Source organism: Hemiscyllium ocellatum, chromosome 29 (assembly GCF_020745735.1).
Source record: "Hemiscyllium ocellatum isolate sHemOce1 chromosome 29, sHemOce1.pat.X.cur, whole genome shotgun sequence".
NCBI classification, from domain to species: Eukaryota; Metazoa; Chordata; class Chondrichthyes; order Orectolobiformes; family Hemiscylliidae; genus Hemiscyllium; species Hemiscyllium ocellatum.
In genome coordinates, this window is record NC_083429.1 from 15,212,018 (window position 1) to 15,224,845 (window position 12,828).

The window sequence follows — 12,828 nt, forward strand, 5'->3', positions numbered from 1 at the left end:
ACTTCTACAGATTAAACTATCTGCTATTGTTCTGGCTATGTTTCCAGCCTATGTCCTGCTGTATCCTATCCACAGCTCCCCCGATTTTTGTGATATTCGCAAACTTATTAACAGAACACCTATGTTCTCTTTCATCATTTATATATATTACAAACAATGTGGGTCCCCGCACTCATCCATATAGAATACCACTGGTCACAGGACTACAGAAAGAAAAACACCCACCGCTACTCCCTGTCTTAAATGACCAAGCCAATTCTTTATCCATCTTTCTAGCTCACTGGAATCCCATGTGACTTCACCTTTTCGATCAGCCTGCCATGAGGGACCTTGTCAAAGGTCTTGCTAAAATACATGCAGAAAACATCTACTGACCTACTCTCATTAATCATCTTTGCCACTTACTCAATAAACTTAATCAAGTTTGTGAGACACAGCCTCCTCCATACAAAGCCATGCTGTCTAATGCTAAAATATTCATGTGTTTCCAAATGAGTAAATCCTGTCCCTAAGGCTGACCCATCTGCGATTTCCTGGATTATCCCTGTTGATCATCTGAAACAAAAGAACAATCTCCAGTCCTCTGGGACCTCTACAGTGACTAAAGAGGATACAAAGAATTTATACAAGAGCCTAGCAAAGGCCTTCCTCACTATTCTATAATAGATCCCATCATGCCCTAGGGACTTGTCCAGCTTAAAGCTTTTTCAAAATACTAACACCACCAACTTTTTATATCATCATGCTCTAGAATATCAACATATCCCTACTGAGACTTACCATCCCCTTTATGAATACAGATGCAAAATACCTGTTAGGGACCTCACCCACTTCGTCCTGATGAAGAGCTTTTGCTCAAAACATCGACTCTCCTCCTCAGCCTGAATTAGAAATGCATTGAGTGGAGGGGAGGAATGTATTTATGGTTATTCCAGAGCAGACTCCTATCACAGAAGAACACTTAGTGCAGTCCGTGGGCTGAGACACTTTTGGTCAGCAGGGAAGTAGTAGTTGCAGACGCTCAACCAGCTCAACAGGAAATGCAGGGTTTGAGTTCTAGGAAAGGCTGAAACCTTTTTCACTGGAGGGTAGGAGGTTGAGAGGTGACCTTAGCAAGGATTATAAAATAATGAGGGGTACAGGTAAGGTGAATGGTAAGTGACTTTTCCCAAAGGTGAGAGATTTCAAGACTAGGGGACATATTTTTAATTGAGAAGAGAAAAATTTTAAAGAAAGACAGGAAGGACAATGTTTTTATGCAAAGAGTTGCTCATATGTGGAATGATCTTCCTGAGGAAGCGGTGGATGCAGCTACAGTTACAACATTTAAAAGACATGTAGATAAATACATGAATAAGAAATGTTTGGGGGATATGAGCCAAGGTTAGGCAGGTGGGACTAGTTTAGTTTGGGATTACAGTTGGCATGGGCTAGTTGGACTGAAAGGTCCGTTTCCGTACTATATGACTCTTTGCCAGAATTTTTAAAAAATTCTTCCATGGGATGTGGGTACTCAACTGTGTTGTCATGTTTGTTCCCTTGAGAAGATGAGGGTGAGTTGTCCTTTTGAACCACTGCAGTCCATATGATGAAGGTACATTTAAAGAATTGTTAGGAAGGAAATCCAGGATTTTGACTCAGTGACAGCATAGGAATGGCAGTATAGTTCCAGGTCATGAGGATGTGTGGTTTGGAGGGTAACTTGGTGGTGGTGTTCCCCTGTATCTGCTGCCCTGTAAAGGGGTTGTCAAAGAAGGGTGCAGTTAGATGCTGGTGGATGTTTGTGAATTGTTGCTTTTTCTAAAAAACCAATTACCCAATATATTTCTGTTTGTTATCAGCTTGCAAATTACCTAGCCTGTAAATGTTCCAAAATCGATTTGACAATTTGCTGCAGTGATAACACTAGCTAAACAATTCAGGGTCTTAATTTAACATCAATCAGGCATTGCACCTTCAATAATTAATCAATTCATAACTTCACTAATATGTCATTACAGACCTCCTTACTAGAGAGGTGATTTGAATTGTAGTCCATTACTTGGATGGTGGCTGGGCATCTCTGATCAACCACTGCAGTGTGGTAATGTCACTAGGCAAGTCATTCAGACCCCAAATCAATTTTGGGAAGTTTAAAAGCTTGATTATCATGGAAGCATTCAATCTTGTCAATATCCATTGCCAGCTTAAAAATAGACAGTGGAATTTGAATTTCAATTAAAATCTGAAAATGAAAAGTTAATCTAATAGTGACCATTATCAATTGTCATAAAAACCCATTTGATTAACTAAGCAGCTTTAGGGAAGGAATTCTGTCTTCTTTAGTCAGCCTATATGTGACCCTAGACCCACAGTGATGTTGCTAACAGTTAACAGCCTTCTGGGCAATTAAGTATAGGCAATAAATGTTGGCCTACCATGCGGCACCCACATCCCATGATAGAAAAGGAAAAGAAAGTCTTCTTAACATCAGAAGACTTGATACAGCTGCAGTTTTATTAGAATCAATAGTATCCTGCTAAATAACACAATGGCTCAGTGATTAGCACTGCTGTCTCAAGCACCAGGTACCCAGGTTTGATTCCAGCCTCAGGCAACTGTCTGCGTGGAGTTTGCACATTCTCGCTGTGTCTATGTGGGTTTCCTCTAGGTGCTCTGGCTTCCTCCCACAATATAATGATGTGCAGGTATGGATAGGCCATACTAAATTGCCTATAGTGTCCAGTCATAGGAAATGCAGAGTTACAGAGATGGGGCAGGTTGAGGTGGGATGCTGTTTCAAAGGTCAGTGTGGAGTCAATGGCCCAAAAGGCCTTTATCCACACTGTAGGGATTCAATAATTCCATGAATGGAAATGATCAGACATAACACATTGGGAAATATTCCAGACACCAAATAAGATAAAACAGTTGATTATTGTTTATTTTACGTAGAAAAATTTAATATAAAATAAAAAAAAGAGTGCTGAGCAAGAACCTGTAATGTGAAATCAGAGAGCAAGATTTAAAACACAGACACATCGTATAAAGAAGACACTTCCATTTTCTTTGATCCACATCTTTCACACAGACCCAACATAGCCCTGTGCCGATAAAGGAGTTTATTGAGCTGTTCAACCAACTCATCTCATGAGAGAGTCTGATTTATGCAAGTGGTCAGTTTTGCTTTTTCTAACTAGATTGAGGAAGATGCTTTGACTGTAAGAACTCCTCAGTCACTGTCAGCATATTCAGTTATCTGACCTGGATGATCATCAGAATTCATACATTGGAAACACTGACTAACCTAACACAAGCACTCTACTCTTTCCAGACCTTTCCTTCTGTGCTTCCTGTCTGAAGTCAAAAGTCAGAGAAGCAAGTTACACCTTGAGGTCTGACTGATGCCAGTTCTTTCTCCAGGGAGCACCGAAGTGGTCCAACTTCAGTAAAGAGACATTTAAAGGAGCAGAGTAGGAGCCTGCTATACGTATTTCCATATTAAGAGATGGGCAAAGTTTCATTGTGTAAAATAGCTGGAATTTGTGTAGAATGTTTATCTTGAATTAATAAATCATAACAGTGATGAGGCCAACCCTAGTTACTCATTCTCACAGTTGTTATTTATGTCAATCTAGTCAAACAAAGTTAGAAAAATCAACCATCATATCCTCATCACAGAATTGGTAGAATTCTTCAGGAATTGCCAGGAGGTGCCAGTATTTAATCTTCAGAAAATAATTCTGGGTTCCAGATATTTTCTGATCAAGTGTACCACATACAATCGAATGTAAATAAACATTAAAAACAAATGGAAAATATTGTTACATCAAAGAATCTAATTATTTTACAAAGTTGAGATTTTAAGGCATTGCAGGCTGACACACTTCCCCAATGCAGTGTCTGCCTGTGTGTCCTTCAATCCCCAATACAGTCTGCTTCCCCCTGACCAACACAATCCCATACATCCTACACCACCCAGCACAGTACATCTATCCCACCCGCCCAGTCAGTCCATCTGTCCTTGCCCACATCGTCTATTGCACTCCATGAATTCCATTGATTTACGGAGGGAGTTGTGTGGAAGTGGGAGGGTGGGCATTCTGGAATATCCCAGGCCGATGTTCTCATTGTCTATATGCCCATTACACATAGAGAGTATTTACTGGTTCATTAACATGTTAAGTAGCCAAACGTCCCACAGAACATCATCACTCATGGGGATGCCTTCATGGAATTTTGTACATTATCTACAAGTTGGAAAAGAACTTCAATACCAGAAATCAATTGGCACAGACAAAAGTGAAAGTGTGCTCTTAACTTCAGTCCTCAGATGGATCAGTGCAGCTGGTGACCCAGGGCGGAGTGAGATTCCAAATACTCAGCATGTGATTGAGTGACATTTAGCACAAACTAAACTCCAGAGTGTTTCCTGATCCACTCCCGAAATTTTTCAGCCTTAGTGTAGACTCCTGGTTTATTCCTTCTCGCACATCCATCTCCCCAGCTGACAATTCCAGCTAAGAACACCTTTCCATTACTCTCCACACTGGACAAGGGTCCTCCAGAGTCACCCTGAAAATACACAGTGAAATAATTAGCATCACGGCCAAGAAACAACAACTAAATAAAAGTCCGGTTACTAAACCAAACAAACCCACTGTGAAAACTCAGGTTTCACAGCATTGTCCACTAAATTCTCCATTTCTAGAACTTCTTAGTGCTTCAGTTAGCAAGGATTAAATGATCTCAGAATGTGAAGAAATGCTAATTCACGTCCAGCTTTCTACAAATTTGTTGCCTCCAGATTGATTATCAACAGCAACTCCTGTTAGCCAGGGGAGCAGGTGATCCAGCAACTGAACCTTACTCAGGCTCCCTACTCTCTCCGCACATATCTCCATGTGCAGAAAAATGGGACTAGTTTAATAATTCAGTCAAATGGAACTGGTTCAATTGTGAAAACTGGGTGACATGGACAAATGGGACTGTTGGGTCTGTTGCCAGGCTATAAACTCTATGACTCTATGGGTGCAAAGATGAGCAACACTGGTAAGGGGGATCCAGGAACTTATCTAACAGGTTAGAGATTTTTGCTCCCTGTGTATATGAGAGTGGGGGCTGTAGGGAGGCTGAACAAACTGTTCACATCACTGTGGTAATGGGAGCCACTCAAGAGGGGGCAGAAAAAAAGAGAACTGTAGCTATAAATCAGGAATAGTACAGTCAGGGGAATAGACAATCTCCTCTGCGTCCATGATCAAGAGTCCCAAAGGATGTGTTGCCTTCCCCCTGCCCCAGTTCAGAATATTTCAGTGGGACCGCAGAGGAATTTGGAATTGGAGGGGAAGATCCATTTGTCATGATCCACAATATAGGTCAAAAGAAGTTCTGCTGAGGGAATATAAGCAGCTACAGGCTAAATTTAAGAGTAGAACCAAATCAGGTAACAAACTTTTATTACTACCTTTACCATGAGCAAATTGGCATTGGGTCAATAAGACTAAAGAAGTAAGCACATGGCTCAGATCAGCATGGGAAAATGGGTTCAAATTCAAGGGACATTGGCATCAGAAGGAGCTGTTTTGATGAGACAGGTTCCATGCTGTCCTTGCAAATAACATAATTAGGGCTGTGGTTAGGACTTTCAACTAAATAGTGGGCTTAAAGTTTCTAGAATAGGACACGGTGGCACAGTGGTTAGCACTGCTGCCTCACAGCGCCTGTAGACCCGGGTTCAATTCCCGACTCAGGCGACTGACTGTGTGGAGTTTGCACGTTCTCCCCGTGTCTGCGTGGGTTTCCTCCGGGTGCTCCGGTTTCCTCCCACAGTCCAAAGATGTGCGGGTCAGGTGAATTGGCCAAGCTAAATTGCCCGTAGTGTTAGGTAAAGGGTAAATGTAGGGGTATGGGTGGGTTGCGCTTCGGCGGGTCGGTGTGGACCTGTTGGGCCGAAGGGCCTGTTTCCACACTGTAAGTCTAATCTAAAAAAAAGAGTATGGAAAGAGTCAGGAATTTAACCTCAGATATATCACATAAGGCAACTACTATGGGGGCAGCATGGTGGCTCAGTGGTTAGCACTGCTGCCTCACAACACCAGTGACCTGGGTTCAATTCCACCTTTCAATTGACAATCTATGTGCAGTTTACATATTCTCCTCATGTCTGCATGAGTTTCCACCAGGTGCTCCGGTTTCCTCCCACAGTCCAAAAGATGTGCAGGTTAGATGTATTGGCCACACTAAATTGCCCATAGTGTTCAGTGACATCTAGGTTAGGTGCGTTAACCTTGGGATATATACAGAGATAGGAACAGAGTAAGGGGATAGGACTGGATGGATGCACTTTGGAGGGTTGGTGTGGACTTTTTGGGCCGGATGGCCTGTTTCCACACTGTAGGGATTCCAATGAACTGAATGTTGTACTTATATGCATGCAGTGTTTGAAACAAATTAAATAAGCTTGTGGCACAGATTGAAATTGGCGGGTATGACGTTGTGAGTTTCACAAAACCATGACTGCAAGAGTATTACGAGTGGGAATTAAATATCCAAGCATACCTGTTGTATGTAAGGACAGGCAAATGGACAAAGTGGGGGTGGGGGGCTAGGTTGCCTTGTGAGTAAGAAATAAAATTAAATCACTAGTAATAAGTAACATAGAGTCAGAAGGTGTAGAATCTGCATGGGTAGAGTTGAGGAACTGCAAAGGAAAAAAGACCAGGATGGGAGTTGTCTACAAGCAGTTGTTGCAGTAGTCAGGGTGTGGGGAAGAAAATAAATCTGGAGATAGAAAAGGTGTGTAAGAAAGAGACTCACATCATAATCATGGGGGACTTCAATATTCAGGGGGACTGGAAAAATCTGGTTGCTTGTGAATCTCAAGAAAAGGAATGAATATGAAATGGCTTTTTAGAGGAGCTTATAGTAAAGCAGAGTAGGGAAGGGGCAATTCTGGATTTAGTGATGTGACATTTAGTGAGTTGGCTGGAGTGGATTGGAATGGAAGTCTGGCAGAAAAGACAGTGCAGCAGTGTCACGGTTTTCTGGAGTAACTTGCGAGGTACAGCATAAATTTATCTCAAGGAAGAAGAAACATATTAAGGGGAGGATGAGGAAAGTTAGGGATGGCATAAAGCAAAATAAAAAGCATCACATGTTTTGAGAATTAGCAGGATGCCAGAGGATTAGGAAGTCTTTAAAAACCAGAAGATAACTAAAAAGCAATAGCCGGTGGTGACAAAATATTAGAGTAACCTAGACAGTAATTCAAAAGAAAATTGCAAAATTTTTTTTTTTAAAAGATACCTAAAAGGTAAGAGAGGCAAGAGTGGACATTGCACCCCTGGAGAAATAATAATGGGGAACAAAAATGGCAGAGGAACCAAGTAAGTACTTTGTATCAGTTTTCATGGTGGAAGGCATCAGTAACATACCCAGACTTTCAAGAGTCGGGGCCAGAGTTGAGTATAGTGGTAATCATGAAGAAGGTGATACCGGAGAAGCTGAAAAGTCTGAAGGTGGATAAATCACATGGACAGGATGGACTACAACCCAGATTTCTGAAGGCAATAGCTAAGATTGTAAGTTAATCAGGTTTATTTGAAAGTACAAGCTTTCTGATCTGTTGGACTATAACCTGGTGGTGTTGAGTGAGTTTTGCCTTCATCCACCCCAGTCCAACATTGGTACCTCCACACCATGGCCACCATCGACAACATAAGCTGCCAGGTCAAATTCAAGAAGATCAAGCATATCGACACAGAATGGAAGGTTGTTTAGGGAGCACTTGCTGCAAATGCTGGATAGGTTTGTCTCACTGAAGCAAGGAAGGGATAGAGGGAGAACGAACCTTAGATGACAAGAGATGTGGAACATCTAGTCAAGAGGAAGAAGGAAGTTTAATAACAATTAAGGAAGCAAGGATCGGACAGGGCTCTACAGGGTTACAAGGTAGCCAGGAAGGAACTGAAGAATAGACTCAGGAGAGCTAAAAGGGGGCATGAAAAAGCCTTGGTGAGTAGGATTATGGAAAACTCCCAAGGTGTTCTAAATTTATGCGAGGAACAAGAGGATGGCCAGAGTGAGGGTAGGACCGATCAGGGATAGCGGAGGAAACTTGTGTCTGGAGTCAGAGGTATGTAGGGGAGGTCCTTAATGAATACTTTGCTTCAGTATTCACTAGTGAGAGGGACCTTGTCGTTTGAGAGGACAGCGTGAAATAGACTGCTACATTCAAACACGTTGTTGTTAAGGAAGATGTGCTGGAAATTTTGAAAGAACATGAGGATAGAAAAACCAAGTCTAGATTGGATATACCTAAGGTTACTACGGGAATGAGGGAAGAGATTGCTGCATCTTTGGCAACAATGTTTGCGCCCTCATCGTCCACTGGAGTAGTACCAGATGACTGGAGAGTGGCAACTGTTATTCCCTTGTTCAAGGAAGGGAATAGGGATAACCCTGGGAATTACAGTCAGTCAGTCAGTCTTATGGTGCTGGGCAAATTATTGGAGAGGATTCTGAGAGACAAGATTTATGATTACTTAGAAAAGCATAGCCTGATTAGAGACAGCATGGCTTTGAGACGGACAGGTCATGACTTAGAGAGGGACTGGTCATGCCTTACAAGCCTTATTGAATTCTTTGAGGATGTGACAAAACACATTAAAGGTAGAGCAATGGTTGAGGTGTATTTGGATTTTAGCAAGGTATTTGATAATGTTCCCTACAGTAGGTTCATTCAGAAAGTAAGGAGCATGAGATAGAGGGAAATTTGGCTGTCTGAATACAGAATTGGCTGGCCCACAGACAACAGAGGGTGGCAGTAGATGAAATGTATTCAGTCTGGAGCTTAGTGAATAGTGGTGTTCCACAGGGATCCATTCTGGGACCTCTGCTCTTTGTGATATTTATAATAATTTGGATGAGGAAGCGGAAGGGTGTGTTAGTAAGTTTGCCGACAACACAAAGGTTGGTGGGGTTGGTGGATAGTGCGGAGGGATGTTGTAGGTTGCCACTGGACATTGACAGGATGCAGAGCTGGGCTGAGAATTGGCAGATGGAGCTGAACCAAAAAAGTGTAAAGTGATTCATTTTAAAAGGTCAAATTTGAATGCAGGTTACATTCAATCTAAAGTAGGATTCTTGGCAGTGTGGAGGAACAGAGGGATCTTGGGGTCCATGTCTGTAGATCCCTCAAAGTTGCCACCCGAGTTAATAGGGTTGTTAAGAAGGCGTATAGTGTGTTGGCTTTCATTAAGCAAGGGGACTGAGTTTAAGAGCCACAAGGTTATGCTGCAGTTCTATAAAGCCCTGTTTAGACCACACTTAGAATATTGTATCCAGATTTGTTCGCCTCATTATAGGAAGGATGTGGATGCTTTAGAGAGGGTGCTGAAGGTGAAGGAACCTTCACTGTCAGTAGGTCAAAATCCTGGATCTCCCTCCCTCAGAGCGTGCAGCAGTTTAACAAGGTGGTTCACCACTAGCTCTGCAATTAAAGCTAGGTGACACATGTTGACCCCACCAGAGGGGCTCACATGTAGAGAACAAACAAAAGATAAAGACCATCACCTGGTGAAATTCATGATGATGGGCAATGATCCAAAATGTAAATTTAGTTACTTTCTCTGCACAGATACTGCTTAACCTTCCAAATATCTCCAGTTTGTTTGGCTTTTAATTCAGATTTCTAGTGTCCAATACAATATTCTGCTGAAATTCTAATTGATGGATTTCAAATTTGGAAAATGGTTCAATGAGGGAATAACTGTGTATACAATTGTTCAGAAAATAACAAAGTATTGGAAACATATGCTGATGGCCTCAATGGGGGAAATTTCTGTGGGATTAGTGTTTTAGAGTGACCAAGCCCAGATGTGGTTGTTGCCAGGGACTGGCTATACCTAACCCACTGCATGTGAAAGAGACTGGCAGAGTGCTGGAGGGTCACCTTACCTGACATGCATCGATGCCTCCACTCAAAAATCCAGCGCACAACATGCGGGAGGTCACAACAGTGCTCAGAAACTTATTGCAGACCTGATTCTTTATGATTCGTAAGTCAGCTTGCTGCAAGACTGTGGCCTCAGGACCTACAAGAGAAGGGAAGAGGGAGGACATTACACATCATTCTTCCAGGTTCCTAGTAGTAATGCACTATGTCATTTAATCAGGGTTCCAAGAAAGCAAATCTATCAACCATTAGCAATGATATCGGCCTGTTCCAGAACCTAAGAAATAAGAGCAGAAGTGGGCCATTCAGCCCCTCATACCTGCTCTGTGGCTCAAGATCATGGCTGAACTGCCGCAGGCCTCAACTCCTTTCTTATACCAACTCCTCAGCCTTCTGCTGCTTCATATTTCACATTACTTCCTCTTTAAAATACTTTGTAATTTAGCATCCACAACTCTCTGGTGGTAGAGAATTCCAAACATTCATTACTCTCTCAGAAGAAATTCTGATCCTGATTTGAAATGTATGCCCCATTATTGTGTAGAATATCCCAGAAACAGAGTTAATGTTTCAAATTTGGTCTGATTCTTCTTCAAGCTCTGAAGAAGGGTAATGCTTGACTCCATACTTTGACCTGTTTCTCCCTCTGCAGACACTGCCAGACCTACTGAAATTCACGAATATTCAGTGTGTTTGTTTCAGACTTTTATCTGCAGTATTTTGCCTTTATCTTCAATGATCACCCTGTCAAAAATAGCCCCTCAGAAACTTGTATGATTCAGTAAGATGACCCCTTCATTCTTCAAATGAATAAAGGCCTAACGTGTTCAGCCATACTTGACCAGCCAACCATCCCAGGAACCAGCCTAGTGAATCTTTTTTGAATTTGTTCAGCTCTCCTATTTCAATATTTACATTCATTTATGAGCCGATAACTTATTGCAAAGTTTATGATACGTTGGATAGGGAAAAACCTCCCATTATCCATCTCTCTGAAACTTCTCCACCTTCCAAGGGATTGTTTTACTCTCGTCAGTATTACAAGGCAATACTACAACCCCAATCTCAGAACATACATGTGGTATAGCCCATTGCTGGCATCAACATTTCTGCTTTAATGCAGATCATCAGGTTAGATCAAACAGCACAAATGAAAGAGAATTGTAACAGATTCAAGTGTTGCAAGTTGATTGTTTAACTCACCACCTTCCTTTAGTCTCCCCCAGCCTGTGACCGTGACAGTTTTCCCAACGGGGAAGTTATGAGATGCAACTGGGAGGCAGATGGGCTGAATGACACTCGAGAAGGTTACAGGACTAGACAACTCCAACAGAGCAATATCATTATCAAATGTCTGTGGACTGTAAGACTCATGAACAATGATCTGTTTGATATTGCCCATCACTACTTGTTCATTCAACTGCAACTGAACATGCAGCCCAAGGTAAGCAACCCAGATATTAGGATCAGAATATCTATGAGACACAAATACAATGAACCAATTAGTCAAGGACAATGGTGCCCTTAGAGCTGAAATATTTCAAATGAGATCACAAAATCAGAAATCACCCCATCACCTCTACACTGATCATTAAGCACCTCTCTATTCTAGTCCCATTTTCCAGCTCTTTTCCTGCAGTCTCATGTACTATAATGTTTTAAGAGATTTTTAAAAAACTTTTAAATGTTGTGTGGAGCAGAGGAACATGGTAAACTAATTGGTTACTGATGGTGCCAGCTACAACAGATATTTTCACATTACCAAACAGAATTAACATTTTTGGTCTTAGATCTAAAGGCACAGAAGCAGTAGCATACAATTAGAATGTGTTTTTAGCTGTAGATTGTTCTGAAATGTTCAGCACAAAGTCATTTGGCCCACTAAGTCTATGCTGACCCTTCTGAAAATCAATTCACCTCATTTGACTTGCCCACTCTTTCCTTTCATACTGATATCATTTTTCCATATATGTACAAGGAATAAAGTGGTGGTGGGGGGGGGGGGGGGGGGAGGAGTGGACCTGTTGAGAGATCAGAAATGGCGTGCGGCTTAATAGAAGTATTAAACGAATATTTAATGTGCATTTATCAAGGAAGATGATGTCACCCAAGCCAAGTGAAAAATAGATATTCAGACAATGAAGTGTTAAAAATTGATGATGTGGTTTTCAATAAACTGTTGATAGCTCAACATTGGTAAGACACTGGGAGTTAATGAAATTGCATCCAGAGGTAATGAAAGATAGAAACTGCAAAGGCATTGGCTATAATTTTCAAACCTTCTTTGCATTCAACTGCTCAAGGAAACAACAGCAGGCTATCAATTTTCTCTCAGTGTGGTGTAAATATTGGAAATGATAATTCAAAATAAGATTAAGTCATGTGAGAAAATGTGGGTTAAACAAGCAAAAATGGATTTGTTTAGGGCAAATCAGGATTACTTTACTTGGAATTTTTTTTTGATGAAGGTCGTGCAGTTGTTGTGGTCTACAAGGATTTTCAAAGGGTTTTGACATTTGATAATGTCAAGCTGCAGATTTGAGAGTGAAATTGTAGCTCACAGAATGAAAGGAATAGTACCCACATGGACACAAAAGTGTCTCAGTGGTAGGAAACAAAGTAGTGAGAAAACATTTTTTGTACAGGATGAACATTTACTGTGGAATTCCTCACAGGTCCCTGAACTTTCCCCTCAGCTATATTAATTTTCTAGACTTTGGTGTACAGAGCTCAATTCCAAATGTGTATATGGTACAAAACCTGGCAGCATTATAGACCGTGAGGAAGATAGTGTCCAATCTCAAAAGTTGGTAGAATGGTTGGAAATGAGGCATATTACATTTTATGCAAAGAAATGTGAAAGTATATAAAGAGAGTACAGAAGCAGAGCA

General features: G+C 41.4%; 1 protein-coding gene across 1 annotated transcript in view; it reads right to left on the minus strand.

Moving 5' to 3' along the window:
- Window positions 1-2,897: 2,897 nt before the first annotated feature.
- LOC132829553 (suppressor of tumorigenicity 14 protein-like) overlaps window positions 2,898-12,828 on the minus strand; it is a 121,718-nt gene continuing 111,787 nt past the window's right edge. The window contains exons 17-19 of the mRNA XM_060846796.1: window positions 11,141-11,412; window positions 9,940-10,076; window positions 2,898-4,554 (exon numbers count right to left, since the gene is read on the minus strand). Of these exons, the coding sequence (XP_060702779.1) occupies window positions 4,393-4,554; window positions 9,940-10,076; window positions 11,141-11,412 (571 nt within the window). The 3' untranslated portion in view covers window positions 2,898-4,392. The remainder of the gene's footprint in view (window positions 4,555-9,939; window positions 10,077-11,140; window positions 11,413-12,828) is intronic.